The sequence below is a fragment of the Tympanuchus pallidicinctus genome, unplaced genomic scaffold (genome assembly GCF_026119805.1).
Source record: "Tympanuchus pallidicinctus isolate F22 unplaced genomic scaffold, pur_lepc_1.0 scaffold12, whole genome shotgun sequence".
Lineage (NCBI taxonomy): Eukaryota > Metazoa > Chordata > Aves > Galliformes > Phasianidae > Tympanuchus > Tympanuchus pallidicinctus.
This window is the reverse complement of record NW_026294637.1, coordinates 11492601-11507817: the sequence shown is the minus strand read 5'-3', so window position 1 is coordinate 11507817 and position 15217 is coordinate 11492601. Positions and strand designations below refer to the sequence as shown.

Genomic DNA, 15217 nt, shown 5'->3' with positions numbered 1-15217 from the left:
CCTTACTCTTTGTTCACTGATAAAGCTGTAAGTCTCAGGAGCGCTCTTGGAACTTCAGTTTACTTTCTTCCTAGTCATCTACAAAGACTGTAAGTCACTGCGTGTCTGTCCATGTGTGGTGTCTTAATCTTATCTATCCTCTGCTTATAATTTCATTCACTGATGAGAACTGTACTTTTGAGTTCCCCTTGTAAGGGAATTTTGCTCTTCCTCCGAGTCGCTTCACAATGCCAGTCTTGCATTAGCTTGCCATTAGTGGGAACTCCAACAATTTCTCCATGCACATCAATACTCTTATTAACTACTACTTGGAAGTAACTTCTTCCTTTCCTCCTCACCTACTTCAGCCTTACTTCAACATTTGAATGTCACCTTATTTGTGAAGGCAGGTGTGTCTTCACGCAGTGCCAGGAAATTGTGGGCCTTACTACAAATAGCAGGCCAGTGTATAAATACAGGCCAGTGTATTTTTGAAGCTATGCTATCTCCCATAGCCCATGCTATAGCCCAGAATTTGCTGCGATGCTCTCCTTATTTTCTGGAGTTAATTAATGCTTAATTAATGCTTTCACATGAGCAAAGCAATACTATTATACAAGTTTTCAGTAAGGAGCAATTCATCACTGTAACAATTATCAAGTGGCTCATTGCTGAAGAAATGAACCTAAAGGTGCTTGTCTTTTTCAGAATGATGCATTAAAGCTCTGTATTTTTATATAATGAACCTGATGACTCTCCTTTATGCAGATTTAAAGCCACGTGGAGTTGTTGTCAATATGATACCTGGCCTTCCAGCTCACATCCTATTCATGTGTGTGAGGTATGCAGATTATCTGAATGATGCTGACATGCTGAAATCTTTCATAAATGTAACCATTGATGGTATAAAACAGGCTGTTAAGGTAGGAATTATATTTGGCTGTACTTTACTTTATGATTTTCATGTAAAGTTTATAAGATGCATGCATAGTACCTGGGAAATACTGATACTTGCATCTGCTAGTATTCCTATAACAAATAATTATTATTATTAGTTACGATCTTTTTGGTGTTATTAGTGGGATCCTTATGAAGCCTACAGGTAAGGTTTCTTGTGCTGAATATGCTAACATCTTTATCCAAATTCAGATATGTGAATGCTTTGTATATTTGTGATGCAATAAGACATCAACTGCACTTGGTAGGAATGCACCGCGCTTTAAGCAGTTGCATTTGTTGTGTAGAAAATGCTTGTATTTTATCCACAAATTTATACGACATTTTACCCGTAAGAAAAGCTTGTGCGTGTATATCTAACAAAAAGAAGGCATACTAAAGCAAAGTTAGAACTGTGCTTACAAATAGTTCAGTTTCATTTCTGTGTGGACATTGTTCGTGCTTTGGCAGGAAGGCCTCCAATGCACTGCGGTGCTACAGATAGAAATGTGTAACACCGGGTCAGACTGATGTCTTTAGCCTGTCCCTTACATAGACTTGAACTGCGTTTAATGAGTAAAAGAGGGGTCTTTGCTATACATTCACTCACCTGAAAAAATCCCAGAATGATTTGTATAGCTGGCATGTTTCAGGTGCTGTGTTTCTTCTGTAGATAGGTGGTGGTATTGTTAATTCTGTGATCTTTAGCTCGATCTAGTGATCTTTAGCTTCAGTTTTGAAATGAAATTAACTTCATGACAATGCCATAGTAAGATTGCTTTGTCTTTTTCAGGAAAATTCAGAAGATTTTGAGATGTTGTCTTTTTGGCTTTCCAATACATACTATTTTCTTAACTGCTTGAAGCAATACAGTGGGGAAGAGGTAGGAATGATTTCATCAAATAATTTCTTTGCTTTACCTTTGTGAGACTTCAGTAAGTAAAATGGACAGAGATAGTCAGTAGATAATTATTTGCCAACTCAACGCTGTTCCTTCAGGATGTGTATTGCTTTGCATTGGTGACATGTTTTACACATATAAGAAGTCAGTATAGAAGTAACTGATAAAGTGAAATCAGAACATGAAAGTGCTGAGGTTAGTTGAAGACATAACATGATAACAGTTAAGTAATTTGAATTCTTGTACACGAGCTTAATCTGAGCTGCATTTGCTTGTTTAAGCTGGTTTCATCTTGGAATCCAAGACTCTTAAATTGCAAACTCTTACTATATGATAATTTATTAATATGTTTTGTTAACTTATATAGGCTGAATGAAATTGAATAAGTAAGAATGCACTCCTCAGGATTAAAACAAGTAGAACTTGGAATTACAGTAACTGTGCACAATCTAAACAGCAGCACTCCCCCTCGTGGTTCCATTGATAACATGTAATGCACAGTGAGAAATGTATTTAAATGTAATAAATAACAGTCTTTTGTAATTTAACACTGACAGGAGGGAGAAGTGTGAATCCAGTACTTTCAAGTGTTAACCTGTATTTGAAATGAACACTTAAGACTTCACATAAATTAGCATCCAGTCTGTATTTTTGAAAGCAGAATTCTCCTGATGAAAAGTCAGTATAATAGATATTGAAAATAGAGTTGTAAACTATTTGATTAAAAAAAAAAAAAAAAAAAAAAAAAGTTTTCTGTTTAAGTAATCTAGGAATTGCTCCAAAGACCACTGGAATATGTGCAAGCCTCTCTTTTGGGTTTAGTAATCTTTTAGAACAGGGTAATTTTAAACATTAACTGGTAAACAAGTAAAGGAAGCTCAGAATTAGGAGCATCCATTGAAGTTAGCAGATGCTCTGACTCATTCTGAGACTGTTTGGCCAGAGATAGAGTGTATAATTTAATATATACATTAGTACATAATACCAGTTTACAAGAATAATATTTATGTGATTTCTAATATTTGTTTTTACACTGTAATATAGGAATTTATGAAATACAATACCCCTCGTCAGAATAAGAACTGCCTGAAGCATTTTGATCTCTCGGAGTACAGACAAGTTCTCAGTGATTTGGCCATTCGGATCTATCACCAATTCATTCTTGTAATGGAGAATAACATTCAGCACATGATCGGTAAGACAGCAGAAGTCCAATTGAAGATAAATGTAGCTTATGAAGAACTTGTGTAAAGCCTATGCATGGAGGCAAAGGATGGAACTGACTTCTTCCTCCTGTTGATTTACACGAGTAGCTGCCTGCATGTTTCTGCACACTTAAATGTGAATGTTATATCCTTGAAGGGCTTTCTCCTCTCTACGCTTTCCTTGTGTAGGATAATACTTTCAAAAAGACCAAAATTCTATAAAAATATAAGTTATTTTCTTAAAAATGTGTGTGATTCAGAAGCCCTTGTTGGGTATTCTATCTATATAATAGTATTTAAATTTTAAAATATCATGAAATTATGTTTTGTTCAAGAATTAAGTTAATGTAACTGGAAGGAGCTATAGGAATGACTCCTATAATCTTGCAATTATTTTCTGTTGTCTTTCAGTACCAGGTATGCTGGAATACGAAAGTCTCCAGGGAATTTCTGGCTTGAAACCTACAGGGTTCCGTAAACGTTCCTCTAGCATTGATGACACGGATACCTACACAATGACATCTATTCTGCAGCAACTCAGCTACTTTTATAGTACGATGTGCCAGAATGGCCTGGACTCTGAGCTTCTCAAGCAGGCGGTGAAGCAGCTTTTCTTTCTCATTGGAGCGATCACCCTCAATAGTCTCCTCCTCCGCAAGGACATGTGCTCTTGTAGGAAAGGAATGCAGATAAGGTAAAGCCAGGAAGCTTTCAGCAAGTGGTTGCTTCAGAATGAATGTTTAACATTTTTTTGTAACCTAGTCCTTTATCTCTGTGTCACTGGATGTTCTGTGACCATTCTGTTGGAAGCAGCCAACTGTTTTTCACTGTTTTGGAAAAAATACATCTTTGCCTTACCAGCTAAGCTTTCTGTGCTTAGCATACTACAGCAGGGAAACACTAATGGAGAAAATATCAGTAGAGAGCTCGAAGTCAGTCCAGTGTTTAGCATTCTTCCGATGCTTGTTGGCTCATGATGATGACTAGTATTCTTAGTAGAGTAAGCAGGTACAGCATCCCCTGTCTGGCAGACAGACAGAAGCAAACTTGCACTGTTTGTGCTCTGTCATGAGAAAAGAAAGCACTGAGACAGAGCCATTTGAGGGTTCAGGTCAGACGTCATCCATCTTATAATCTTGAAGAGCCTTCAAACAGTTCCAAACAGTTCTTGCAAAATACACATAGTTCATTCCTTCTCCATTAGACAGTCTGCTGGCTAAGGTGAAAGAAAATCAGTCAAATGTTGACCCATTTCAGAATATTACTAAAAGAAAGCTGCTGTAACTTCTAGAATTTAGTCTGATTAGTAATGTGTAAAGATTATTCTAATGTCCTATATAAGCTTAGCTGTAAGTTAATGTTTTTAACATATACAGTGCTGTGATATAGTTGCCAGTGCTAGCAGATATTGGTATTCTGATTCTTCTGTAACAGCTAAGCTAGTAACTTGCTTTCTGTTGGTTGACCTTTAATATATAAAGTGAATAAATTAAAAGGATTAAAGTATAGAAGAGATTAAACTTAAAAATCAGCAGACTATTAATTGTTTGATATTTATGATGTACAGGAATGGTGGTTTTTATTACTTAAACTGTATGAATGTGAACATTGAATTGGAGGAACATTGCTTCTGTAGAAGACTTCAGTGTAGTTTGTTTGACCGAAGGAACCTGACATTTCTGTTGTCTGTTCGTGGTATAACCTAGATGCAATATCAGCTATTTGGAAGAATGGCTTAAAGACAAGAATCTTCAAAGCAGCAATGCCAAAGAAACTTTAGAGCCTCTGTCTCAAGCAGCCTGGCTCCTTCAGGTCAAAAAGATCACTGATGATGATGCCAAAGAAATATGTGAACACTGCACATCGCTTTCCACTGTGCAGGTAATGAACCATTTGTTTTATTCTGGCACCAACCTTGCTAACATAACTTGCTGCAAAGAGCTATTGGCCTTTCATTTGATAAAAACAACATTTGTCAGCTTTCTCCATCACCCCTTGTTATGTTCGATTTTTTTAACTCCTTATTTCCAACTGTTAATGCTTTCGCTGCTTCTGTGGTGAATACTTGTCTGCCTTGTTCTATTTCACTTCATCTCACAATGATTATCTCTTTTTGCTTTGTTAGAGGCATTTTTGTTGTTTTCTTTTATCAGTTCCGCATCTCCTTGATCCTGCTGACAGATTTGGAAATGACTCACAGCAGTGATCATGTGTGCAAGAAATAATTAGGTTCCAGGTTGAAATTCTCACTTTATTGTAAAATTTCTTACATAAAGTTCAATTAAATACCAATGAAGGTGGCATTTTAATGCTTTCTTCACTTTTTGTAACATACTAAAACAGTGTGTTGTAATTTGAGCAGATAGTTAAGATCCTCAACTCATACACTCCGATAGATGATTTTGAGAAAAGAGTGACTCCGTCGTTTGTTCGCAAAGTCCAGGTAAGAGCTGCACCTCTTCTCTTTCATGTTCAAGTTACAGGGTATTTCAAACGCACAGTATTTGTAGCTACGTATTTATACTTGACCTGTATGTCAGGTAATGACTGCACTGTTCAGCTTTTCACTGGGAGACTGCACTCAATTCCTTAAAATTACACGAAGGCAAAATTTGCAATGAGAAAAAGCAATGTTTTTTATTTGATTGGAGTACGCTGTTATCTTACCCTTTCTGCTGTCATTTCAGGCTATGCTAAACAATCGGGAGGATGGACCGCAGCTGATGCTTGATACCAAATACCACTTTCAAGTGACGTTTCCTTTCACACCCTCTCCACATGATTTAGAAATGATACAAGTCCCCAGCAGCTTCAAACTTGGCTTTCTCACAAGGGTTTAGTAAAACCAGTGCTTTGGTATTTTCTCTGAGACTGAATAAGGACAAGTAGACTTCCATGCTTCCTTCCTCTTGCTGGAGGATCGTATGGTAGCTTGCCATGAATTAAGCCATTAAAATCTTGTTCTAAAGTCAAGACTTAAAAAATAAGAATCATTTCAGCTTGTGATTTCCTTCTCTGCTTGTTTTTTTTTTTTTACTGTTGTTCATTCTTCTTTACAGACCTATAATAATGACATCAGCTGGATGCAATTCCACACAGTTTTTTAGTCCAAACCTGAGGAAAGAATTTATCTGACAAGTTTACACTGGTTCTCTGTCAGTAACATTAAAGCACTAGTCATAGGGAAAAGGTTATGCTAGGATCAATATACTGTACAGTTTTCCTTGATTTGCTTTTGTACCAAAATATTTTTTTTTCCCCAAGATCATTGTTGTCTTGTGCTCTACTGAATTTGTTTGATAGTAGTATTCACCCTTCTATACTTTCACTGCCTTTATTCCTTTCATGACGTAAGTTGTTCATGAAAGTTGGCAAGAGGACTGTAAAGAAGGGAATAGAAAGTCCTCCTACATTTGTTTGGATTTTTTAATGTATTTTGTTGTTTTTTTTTAATACAGATAGCTACATTGAACCTGGGGGGCTGAGGTCAGTCTAAGAGCATTGCTGTAATAAACACACGCTGTCTCTGTAGGAATGCTGGCTTGGCTTGCTCAGGCTGTGTGCATTATAGTTCAGGCACAGCAGACAGCTCTTCAGCCAGGGGAGTAATTTGGGCTCTTCTTTTGTAGGCAGATTTCAGCTGTGTTCTCTGCAGTGCATCTGGATTTTTATATCAGTTATCGGAGTAGAAAAGTCAGATATGAAATTCCTGTTGTGATCCAAATTACAAGTTTATTTCTTTAAAAAACAGGAGTCCTGTTTTAGCTCCATTTCTAATGCAATGTCTTTAGGAACGTACACTGAGTATGCATTTATGTACTGATATTTCTTTCTCCCATTCGTTTTTGCTTGTTTCCCTCCCCTAGTTCAGATACTGAGTAGGAGCTATGGTCTGAAATTACTGATAAACCAATCTTAATTCCTTGCATTTTTAAATTGCAGGATCCTTAGAAACAGAAGTGGTCTCCTTTTTGTTTCGTTCAACTTGATTCCTGTAGGCAGAACCAAAGAATAACAACTTTCTTTAATACTAGATCCTGTCAGAACAACTGGAGAATCAGCATGCACCTTGCTGCAGTGATGGCTGTCATTAGAAATTCCTAAGAACATACTGCTAGTTTTCTGGTTAGGCTATTAGGGAAATATAGTACTAAAGCTTAGAAATATTGAAGGGATTCTAATTGACTTAGTTAATTTAAATATTACTGGAAGAGACATTTGATTTTTGTATTACATAATGTTTAAAAGTTGTAAATATAAAGAAGAATATTTTTGTTATGTTTTGTCCTTGATATTTACTATGAACAGTGTCATATTCATAGAGATAACTACAGAGATGCATAAAGAATATATGGAGGAACATTTTCATGTTTTGTTCAAAAGCTGTAAAAGTACAAAATTTGGAGATGTGTGGGTAGGCTGGTGTTCTTATCTGTTAAATAAAGCAGCTTCTAGATCAATTTATAGTGTTCCGAGTGATGCAGATATTTTCAGTAAACAGTTATTAACAATTTACTTGGAATTATGTTAACATTGGTGGATACTGCCTTGTGTTGTACCCTGAGTGTTTATTTACTGATCTGATTGCTGTGCTGCAGCACTGTGCATCTTCCTATGGGAATGGTTTGCTGCTCCTGGTGAATTTCTATACTGATTCAGTGAGAGCAAGTTTAGTTGCTGTAGTTTGCACATGGCCTTTTTTACACATATGGAGCTGTATGTCACCTGACAAGGAATGAGAAAAAGCACAGTGCACTCTTGCACTGACATCACAAGGTGTCTGAAGGTATGTGTGTATGTATGTATGACAAAAGTTGTTGGTGGAGGAATTGTTCTGACAATTTGAGAAGTGAGTTTGAGAGGAAATTTACTGTGCTTTTGATGTTAATGTCTTCAGCCAGTGTGTAGGTACGGAATTCTGTCTTTTGTTTTCCTTCTTGGAAGGAGTGGTGTTAGTGAAGGGCAGATACATGAAGAGGCGTTTCTGAGGTTATCCTTCCTAGAATGATACTAAAGGAGAAAGCTATTCATTCAAATGGAATATACAGAATGATGATCCTTCTGCAGTGGAAAGTGCTGAAAGTGCTTAATGGAATGTGTTTAGGTGTGTGACTGCTGTGCTTCCTGCCACCTCGAGCACAGATGATCCCTTTCTGTCCTGCATTTCCATAATATTTGGGTTAAAAAAATTAGGATGGGTTAGCAGATGTGAGTTTCAGCACTTCTAAAATTTTTCAGTAGTTTTCATAGCTTTCCCCCAAGTTTTTAAAAAATCCAAGGAAGCAGCAGTTATTAATCTTGTTGATTTTTCAAGTTATTGTCTTAAAATGAGTGAATAGTAGACATACATCCAAGGAAGGATGAGCATGGTCACCACTCGGTTTTTGACTTAGAATTTTCTTTAAGAATATGATGTAAATTCAACATCTATTAAGTAAGTTGGAAAACACAAGAGCCAGTCATCTCCCCAGTATGTTTAAACTTTTGAAAGATACCAAGAAATGGTTGCAGCATGGAATGGGCAGACGTTATCTATTTTGCTTAATAGTTTATATTCTCTGTTCTATATTCTGAAAGAAGGCAGTTGAAATAAAGCCTCTCAATTATGGTTGTCAGTACGTAACTGACCTGAAGGGACACAACTGGAGAGGCTGAGCCTTAAATACCCTTTAAGTAGCCTTAATAGGGAGGTTGTCCATCCGCGTGGCAGTTGCACACGGCTTCTTTGCTCATCTTGAGAATCTCCAGGTTCTTGCTGTTGGAAAAGGTAGGCAATTTGGGGTATTTATCAACAAGATTCATTGTAGCATATTAGTTGATGTTTTTTTACTTCTAATGCAACCTTTAAAAAGCCTGTTATCCAGATTTATGAATCTAGCACAATTGAGCTCCGTTGTTGTAGACACTTCAGTGCTATTAGAAAAACTACTACAGGGAAGGTCCCTGGAAGAGCAGCAGCTTGGGGTCTTAGGCTCACTGTTTGCAGAAGAATGCATTAAAAGCTTCAGGGCGTATTTATTGTCGTTCATCCAATGGGATACAAACCCCCTGGTTGCATATAGCTGGCTGAAAGCTCCGTGTGGATTTCAGCTTAATATGGTGCAGTTTGTGTCAGGGCAGATTTCTTCACGCACGCTTTGGGATGAAGGCGCACAACTCCTGGATGTAACAGAGAAACTTCTGATGACTTGACAGGATTTCTGAGTTCCTCATTGCCTGTTTCAAGCAGTCCACTGAAATACGTAAGGATAAGCAGCTGAATGGAGGCAACTGCACAGAATAAAATTGTATTATGTTTGTATCCAGCCAAACACAGTCTGAAATCAGCATAGTTCCATTTACTTTGCTTCCCTTTTTAATAGCTTATTCTCTTAACCATAAACTCATTATCTGTGTATTTGGCTAAATACTGATAAATATCTAAATTTTAAAAGCTTTCATTTAAGAACTGGGAAATATTACATTTTTTCCATGGAAAGTGTAAGGAGGAAATTGTCGCAGTGATATTATTGTTTGTTTTTCTGACTCAAGGAGTTTCTAACTCTCCTTTGATTGTTGTGCTCTGATCATTGTAATGCCTGGCTTGAGAACAAAAAGGGGATTCTTAATGACCCAGCATTCAGAGTGCCAAATCATCACTTTTTGCTCAAGCAGAACAATGTATGAAATGTATGGCTGCCAACTGAATCTGAGGTCATTTGTCAGCTTTAAAAATAATACATCATATTGACTATTTAATAATGCAGTGGGGAAAAAAACAAATATTGATCAGCTCAGATTTCTCACAAATCCAGCTGCTGGACATTTCTGGTCACTGTCTGATGGCATTAGTTACACAGAAACTGAGGATCTGCATGTCACGCATGTTATTAATCAGTGTGCACAGTGAACATTACAACAGCATGCAATCAGTGCTCATTATAACAGAATGCATATTTTGCTTTTTCTTTATAAAATTCCAATCTGCAGATCATGTGACTGCCTTGCACGCAGTGGCTGTTCATTAAGCTCAAAAGATTAGTCAGAGATTATCCAGCCTCTGGCTATCTCTATGCTGTCTAAGCAGAGAAGCAGCACGAAGCTTTGCACTGCACTGGAACACACTCTTTCTTTCTTCTCTCTTTCAGCTCTCTCGTAACGCAGAGATGTGTGACCAGACCTTCTTAGCGATTGTGTTTGGTCCATGTGACAAGTGCTCCAACGAGAAGCCCCTTAGGGCTGTTTACATCAAATCAGAACAGCTCAGCTACTGCTCACTATGTGTGGAAATGGTATGTTATCGATTATATCAGCCGGAATGTGAAGAGACTGCAAAAGGCAGGGGTTGGATGTATTAATGGTCTGTTGTGTTGGATTTTTCTGGACAGAAGCAAGCATTGCTAGGCCTGAAGACTGGCTGCTTCTAATTCAAATAAACACCTCTGCAGACACCTGATATTATTCCATAAGCCTGAAACAGATGTGACCCTCGGTTCAAGGATATGTTTTTTGATTCTTGATTGGAAAGTGGCCATGAGATTCTTTTCCCTAGGGCACTGCATTCTTTAGCTATGCATGTGTTATGTGCCCATCTGAGCAAGGCTCTGAGGTGTATGTGTGTGGGTCTGCTTAGCCTATGATCTTGAGTGTCACCCTTGAATGAAATTTTTAAAAGACAAAACTATTGCAACAAGCTGACTCAGCACAGACTGGGGGATTGGAGTTAGCTGATCTGTTTCAGCTCTCGTCAGACAGAACTGGAGTGCTCTATGCATGGCCCACCCCAGTCTGAAACCTTGTTGTCTGGTATGCTATCTGCAGTACTTGGGTGAGGAGTCTGAGGGAGCTGGAGGTAGCTGCAAAGAAGATATAGCAAGGAAAGGCTGCATAGCAGTGGTGGTTCTTCTGTCTGTTTGTGGACCAGCACAGAAAGTCCGGCCAGAATACCCACATGAAGTAGGGATGATGTTGGAGACTTTTTGATCTTCAGCAATTATGGTGAGGTGATAAACCACTGCTGTAGTAGGAAACACTGGAGTAACTGTTTCATCCTCCTGAACTGTTGTGTCACAGCATTTATAGACGCCTTTCCCCTCTCCTTCCCCAGAAGCGGTTACAACCATAATTGACCAGCTTCCAATACAGTGTGTTATATTCGAGCATCAGATGAAGTGATCTCTGCAGGAATGCTAGAATCATTAACTAGCTGTGATTAGAAAATACACTAAGGCAGGGAGATGAGGGCATTGATTGCAGATGTGTGCAGTTCACTGACGGATGTAGCACAGTCATTGTCACACTGTTGAGAAGGAAGTTTAGATGCAGTGACTGTAAGACAAATGATGGTTGCTTCCCTATTTATTCTCCTCTCATGCCTTTGAAGCTGCTGCTTTGCTCAGGTCTTTCTTGGCCAGCAGCCCATAAATAGTGATTTATCTAGTACATTTTGCATGACTTGGTTAGTGCACAACTGGAGCAGCAGGAAACTGGCTGTCTGCTATGTAAGTTCCTGCAACTTTCTCCTCATTATTTGCAATGTGGAAGTTAGACTGCTACTGCCAGAAACAGCTGCTAAGTGGAAGCAGACGGAGACTTCAGGAAGAATTGCCTCAGTCCCTAACAGCCTGTTAGGTGCTGCATTAGCACTGCAGTAGGATCCCAGCCTTTCTCATAGGTCTGGCTTTAGCTTGCCTCTACGTATTTATTTTATGAACAACATTAAAAAAACAAAAAAAAAAAAACCAAAAAAAAAACAAAAAAAAAACCAAAAAAAAACCCGAGAAAACAGCTCTTTGCATCAGTGCCAAAATGCATGCAGTTAGGAAAGCAGCATCCTTTTTTCAAACTGTTTTTTTGGAGCTGAGGGTATCCTTTGGTGTATATCACAATGCACGCTGTGTCCTTGCCATGCTCATGCTGGTGTTTGTGCATAGGCATGCATAATATTGTGTGCAACCAGCCGAGCCTTTTGCAGCTTCTCATTTGCGCTGCATTTCTTAACTGCAGATGCCAAGTGGACTCAGCTGCACATATGCATTTTTATCAGCCAGTCTTTTTTACTTCCCTAAAACCAATATATGCAGAGGATAACAGTTAGAAATCGCTCATTTCCAGCACTGAGATCATCCTACTTCTATTAGGTGCCATTGCGCTAAAGCATTTTCTCCCTCTGTGGTTTTGCACATTGTGGAAATCGGTGCTAATCAATAGAAATTCAGTGTGTATGCAGTTTTAGTCTTCCCAAAAAAAGTACTAGAAAATTAGCTTACAGTTTTAAAAAAGATCAGCTTTTTAAAATTATTTTTTATTATTATTATTTTTAAAATTTTTATTTTTATCATTTTTTATTTATAAATGCCTACTTTCTGAGATAGGCAACGATCTGTGATGCAGTTAGAACTTCCATTTTCCCAAGTGTGCCTATTGATGGAGCAGTGCTGCCTTCCTCACATGTATTTTCCATGCATTTGCCACGTTCAGAATGTAGGTTTATCATAGTGGCAATGACTGTTCTTGCCACACAGTTCCTGGTGACTGAACATTTCTCTTTGTAGCAGCTCCATAGAGTGATGCTGCATATAAAGCAGACTGCTTTCAGCGTGGTTACCTCAAAATTGTCCTGATCTGCTAGAAGCCAAGGGTCAGCCTGCCTTTGCTCCGTAGGGAAGAGTCAGAGACAGAAGCTGTCTTACACAAACCTGTCCTAGTTTTGGGCAGCATGGCAGCTCCCTGCTTCTGAGCACACAGCAGCCAGTTTGGAAGTGGTCATCTTTCTGGGGAAGGCTGGTGGTCAGTATAAAGTGACAGCAATAAACAATTTATATGCTAGCCATTACTGCACCACTAATGGAAAATGACACTGAGAAGTCTAGTTGCTCCTTTTCCACCTTGTCCACATGCCATACCTTCCATACAGGATGTTTTCACAGCATTTTGGCCTGTGCTGATGTGTTTTGAAACTCACCTGAAATCAGAACACGAACCTCTGTGGTGACGGTGGGAAGCTCAGCAGCTTTGCCTGCGCATCCCAGTCCGACAGTGACACTGCTGCCAAGCCAGCATGGGACCTGTATTTTATCCACTGCTGCAGATTGAGCTGCTATTTCAGATTAAATGTAGTCAATTCTAATATTGTGATAAGAAATTATATACAACTAAAAAAAATTTTAGGCAATTGCTAATGTATACATATATCACCTTCAGTATGGTTAGTTTTGTGAAAAGGGTGGAACAAAAATATTTGATTGCTTCTTAAATGGTCACGTTTTTTCTTTTGAAGTTGATATGGTAATACGTTATCCGCTAAATTAACCCAAGCCTGCTTTATTTAAAACTCCCAAATGGCCTTACTCTAACTTGTTTGATTATTTTGCATGGTTAGCTAATGATAGTATTAGCTAACTTGGGTCCACAAAATATATGCCAAGTATCACACGCTTCTACAGCTCTCTCTTCTCAGGAGAGACTTCCCTCCTCATCCCTGTTATCTCAGGAGTAGTATCAAGTCTCAGTCTGAATGTGTAGTTCCCATAGCCTGGAAATATGTTCACTGCTTGATTCTCCAGCTGCGAAATCCACTCCTGTAAAACAGTTGGAGCATGAGACCAGATCTAGGCCTGAATTCAACCTCCATGATGACAGTGGGAAGCTCAGCAGCTTTGCCTGCGCATACCACACAGCCAGTGTGGGAAAAGACTCTTTTTCTCCAAGCCTAGTACTGTGTCCAGGATGTGCCCGGAGTCCAAACAACAGCTGCAAACCCTTACTTTATTATCTCCCATTCCAATCTTGGAACTTCTCCAGGTTGAACAATAGCCATTGGATTGTCTGTGTTCTGGTGAAAGGGAGACAATGGGAGTCAAAATGAGCAAAGTTACTCCGTGTAGATCAAGGACAATTGCTGAAAAAAGAGGACGTTTTCAAGGAATTCCCAGGGAACAGAGAGTTGCAAGGCCGCTTGGCCACGTCCTTTCTTTGGAAATGTTACAGCTGTTGTGTGCCCAGAGCACATGCTCCCCATAGGCCTGTGAGCAGAGACTGCTGGGGCATGGAGCTGTGCCCTGTACTCACACTAGGAACAAGCTGGGGCTTCTTTGTCGCATTTGGATTTTTGGAAACTAGTCCCTTTTGAGAGCTGGGATGGCTCCAAATAAGGAGGGGGTAAAGAGGGGGCTGATTTAAGGATAAAAAAAAGTCACAAAACTGAGGTACTTAGAACACAGCAGGAGGAAGGGTTTACACCGCTCCATCTGCCCAATGGGCCCAGGAGCCATCCCAATAGTCACCTGCAGCCCTAGGCTGTGAGGGAGCGATGGAACTGAGCGGGCTGCGCTAATCCAGACAAACTGCATTCCGGCACTGAGGTGAACAGTGGCTTTTTTTCCTTCTTAGAATCATGGAAGCATTGAAATTGGGAAGACCAATAGGATCGCCTCCAACCCATGTCTGTGACTGCTCTAGACCATGTCCCTCCTCTGTGGGCAGCCTGTTCCAGTGCACAGACACTCTAAGAAGAAATTGTTCCTAATATCCACTCAGAACCTCCCCTGGCACAACTTCCCTCTAGTCCTATTGCTGCTACCTGGGAGCAGAGGCTGACCCCACTTCACCACAACCTCCTTTCAGGCAATTGTAGAGAACAACGAGGTTTCCCCTGTGCCTCCTCTTCTTCACACTCACCCACCCCAGTTCCCTCAGCCGCTCCCCCTAATCCTGGCTCCAGACCCTTCACAGCTTTGTTACCCTTCCCTGGATGCACTCCACGGCCTCAATGTCTTTCTTGCCCAAACTGAACACAGCACTCAAGGTGCGGCCTCACCAGTGCCAGTGCACGGAGACCTGCAGCTCCTGCTGGCTGCGCTCCCTGACACAAGCCAGGATGCCACTGGCCTTTTTGGCCATCTGGGCACACTGCTGGCCCATATTCCACCACAGTCAGTCTGCTCACACCCCCACATGCTTTTGCTCCTTGCAGCTTTCAGCCACTCTGCCCCAAGCCTGTAGTGGAGCATGGGGTTACTGTGACCAAAATGCAGGACCAGGCACTTGGTCTTGTTGAAGTGCACGCAGTTAGCCTCAGCACGGCAATCCAGGTCCCTGTGCAGGGGCTTCCTCCACGAGAATGCTGTGAGACAGTCAGAGGCTTTGCTGAAGCCACAGGGCTGGTGGTTTTGAAGGCTTTGCTGAAGAATAGAAAGATTACAACCTTCCCTCACAG

General features: G+C 39.8%; 1 protein-coding gene across 4 annotated transcripts in view; it reads left to right on the top strand.

Annotated features, from left to right (window-relative positions):
- MYO5C (myosin VC) overlaps nt 1–7481 on the top strand; it is a 30501-nt gene extending 23020 nt beyond the window's left edge. For 3 of the 4 annotated variants that reach the window (XM_052672357.1, XM_052672356.1, XM_052672355.1), the window contains 7 exons: nt 748–902; nt 1709–1798; nt 2861–3011; nt 3433–3715; nt 4728–4902; nt 5384–5464; nt 5709–7481. In XM_052672357.1, coding sequence (XP_052528317.1) covers nt 748–902; nt 1709–1798; nt 2861–3011; nt 3433–3715; nt 4728–4902; nt 5384–5464; nt 5709–5861 — 1088 coding nt within the window. In that variant the 3' untranslated portion in view covers nt 5862–7481. Of the gene's footprint in view, nt 1–747; nt 903–1708; nt 1799–2860; nt 3012–3432; nt 3716–4727; nt 4903–5383; nt 5465–5708 lie in introns of those variants that run through there. The other variant, XM_052672358.1, reaches the window with a different exon arrangement.
- The last annotated feature ends 7736 nt before the right edge of the window (nt 7482–15217 follow it).